Raw genomic sequence first — 1,939 nt, 5'->3', positions numbered from 1 at the left:
CCCCCCCCCCCCCCCTGTGGACGCCCTTGTTCGTAGCAGTTTTTGCGCCATTTCGACTGTCGTTGTTTGTAAAGTGTGCCATTCAGAAGTACAATTCATCGAAACTAGTAAACGAGGCTTGGGATTTAAAATTGTTGTGTCCTGCGATAAATGTGAAAAGAAATATATACCGAATAGTCCGTACGTCGATAAAGGCTACGAAATCAATCGCAGATTGATTCTTGCCATGCGATTGCTTGGAGTTGGTCTACAAGGCATAAAAAAATTTTGCGCTTTTATGGAATTGCCCAGTCCGGTTGTTCACTCGGTTTATGATTCGATCATTAAACACATTTCTAATGCTGCAGAAGTTGTTTGTAAGAAAAGTCTATCTCGTGCAGCGAATGAAGAAAAAAGAATTTCGGCCGAGAATGGAGAAAAAACGGAATCACGATATCGGGCGACGGATCTTGGCGAAAACGCGGATTCACATCTTTATATGGTTTAGTTTCTCTCATCGGATGACACACTGGCAAAATTCTTGATTTTATAGTAAAATCAAAGTAATGCAAATTTTGTGAATATTGGAGTAAAAAACAAGAGACAGAAGAATACGCGGAATGGGCAGAACAGCACGCAAGCGAATGTCAAATAAACCACGAGGGATCGGCGGGTAAAATGGAGGTTGACGCGGCAATTGAAATGTTCCAGCGCTCCGAAACATTACATAGCGTAAAGTACGTAAGTTATATCGGCGATGGCGATTCTAAAACATTTAATAAATAGTATTTTTTAAATCTGCGTTCTAATAAAAATATATGGAAATGTATTATATATAAAATAATTATATGGAAATGTATTATAATAAAATATATAAAAAATTGACAAAAATTTCAACTTTTTAACATAAGTACATTATATATTCAAAATTATTTATATAAAGTTATATTGTGATACATAAACTAATTGTTCAGGAAATAAACAAAATACTTATTTGTTCTATATAATATAGTTCTTTGTAACTAATTAGTGAATCGCAATGAAACTTTGCATAAGTTAATTTGAATAGTTAAAATATTTATATAAAAAAATGTAGATATTTATTATCAATTTTAAAATTCTAGTTTAACAATAAAAATAATAAATAAAATAACTAAACTATAAAAATGTGTTTTTAAACAAAAATATAATCTCTTATTCACACAACTTTCATATATATATAGTTTATTTGAAGTGTAAATATTAAACATACTTCCAAATTTCATTTTCTTTGTAGGAATTGTACGTCTAATACATCCTTAATCGGATAGAAGTGACTGTACTGATTTTTTGGTTTTTTGATCCCCAGGCAGACCACCTCTCATAAGATTACGAACAGAACTTCAAATTGAAAAGAAATTCTTTATATTATTGAGAATTTTGAATCACACTGCTGTGATTCGAGGCATCTGATATTTGATTACGAGATTGGTAAGTCATGTACAGTTTTAAGCTGGGAATACAGATCATTACATAAAGCTTAACACATAATGCATAAGAGATTCAACCAATTTGAATCCTTCCTTTCTTTCCACTTTATGGAAAAGAAAAACTTTGATTGGTTGATTCTCTTATGCACTATACGTTACGTGTTATGCAAAAGTCTGTGTCGCGATCACCCATATTAGTAGTAAGTGGGCAGCTATGGGCCGTCAAAACAAACCCCCTCCACTCCACCTCCGGCGCCGGTGGGCGTAGCCTAGACGGGTCTGTCTAGAAAAATGGTGCGCTCTGATTGGCCGGTGACGTGAGGATGGGATAACGAGGTAATTAAATGTCGCGTTTTGATTGGCTCGGTCCATAGCTGCCCAAACGCTGATTGGCTCGGTCCATAGCTGCCCGCGTGATGATTGGAGAAGGCGGGGGTGTCGGCAGAGAAGAATACCACGGCAAAATGGTGGATGGGAAAACCGACGAAAAG

At 35.7% G+C, this 1,939-nt stretch overlaps 1 protein-coding gene across 1 annotated transcript in view; it reads right to left on the bottom strand.

Annotated features, from left to right (window-relative positions):
* The window catches only part of LOC108765740 (52 kDa repressor of the inhibitor of the protein kinase-like), a gene marked incomplete at its 3' end in the record, with an annotated part of 2,276 nt that extends 1,779 nt beyond the window's left edge, over positions 1–497 (bottom strand). Inside the window, exons 1-2 of the mRNA XM_018514581.1 lie at positions 432–497; positions 171–247 (exon numbers count right to left, since the gene is read on the bottom strand). Of these exons, the coding sequence (XP_018370083.1) occupies positions 171–247; positions 432–497 (143 nt within the window). The remainder of the gene's footprint in view (positions 1–170; positions 248–431) is intronic.
* Positions 498–1,939: the final 1,442 nt, after the last annotated feature.

The sequence above is a fragment of the Trachymyrmex cornetzi genome, unplaced genomic scaffold (assembly GCF_001594075.2).
Source record: "Trachymyrmex cornetzi isolate Tcor2-1 unplaced genomic scaffold, Tcor1.1 scaffold520, whole genome shotgun sequence".
Taxonomy (NCBI): Eukaryota; Metazoa; Arthropoda; class Insecta; order Hymenoptera; family Formicidae; genus Trachymyrmex; species Trachymyrmex cornetzi.
Note: the sequence above shows the minus strand (reverse complement) of the source record. Positions and strands in the feature narration are given on the sequence as shown.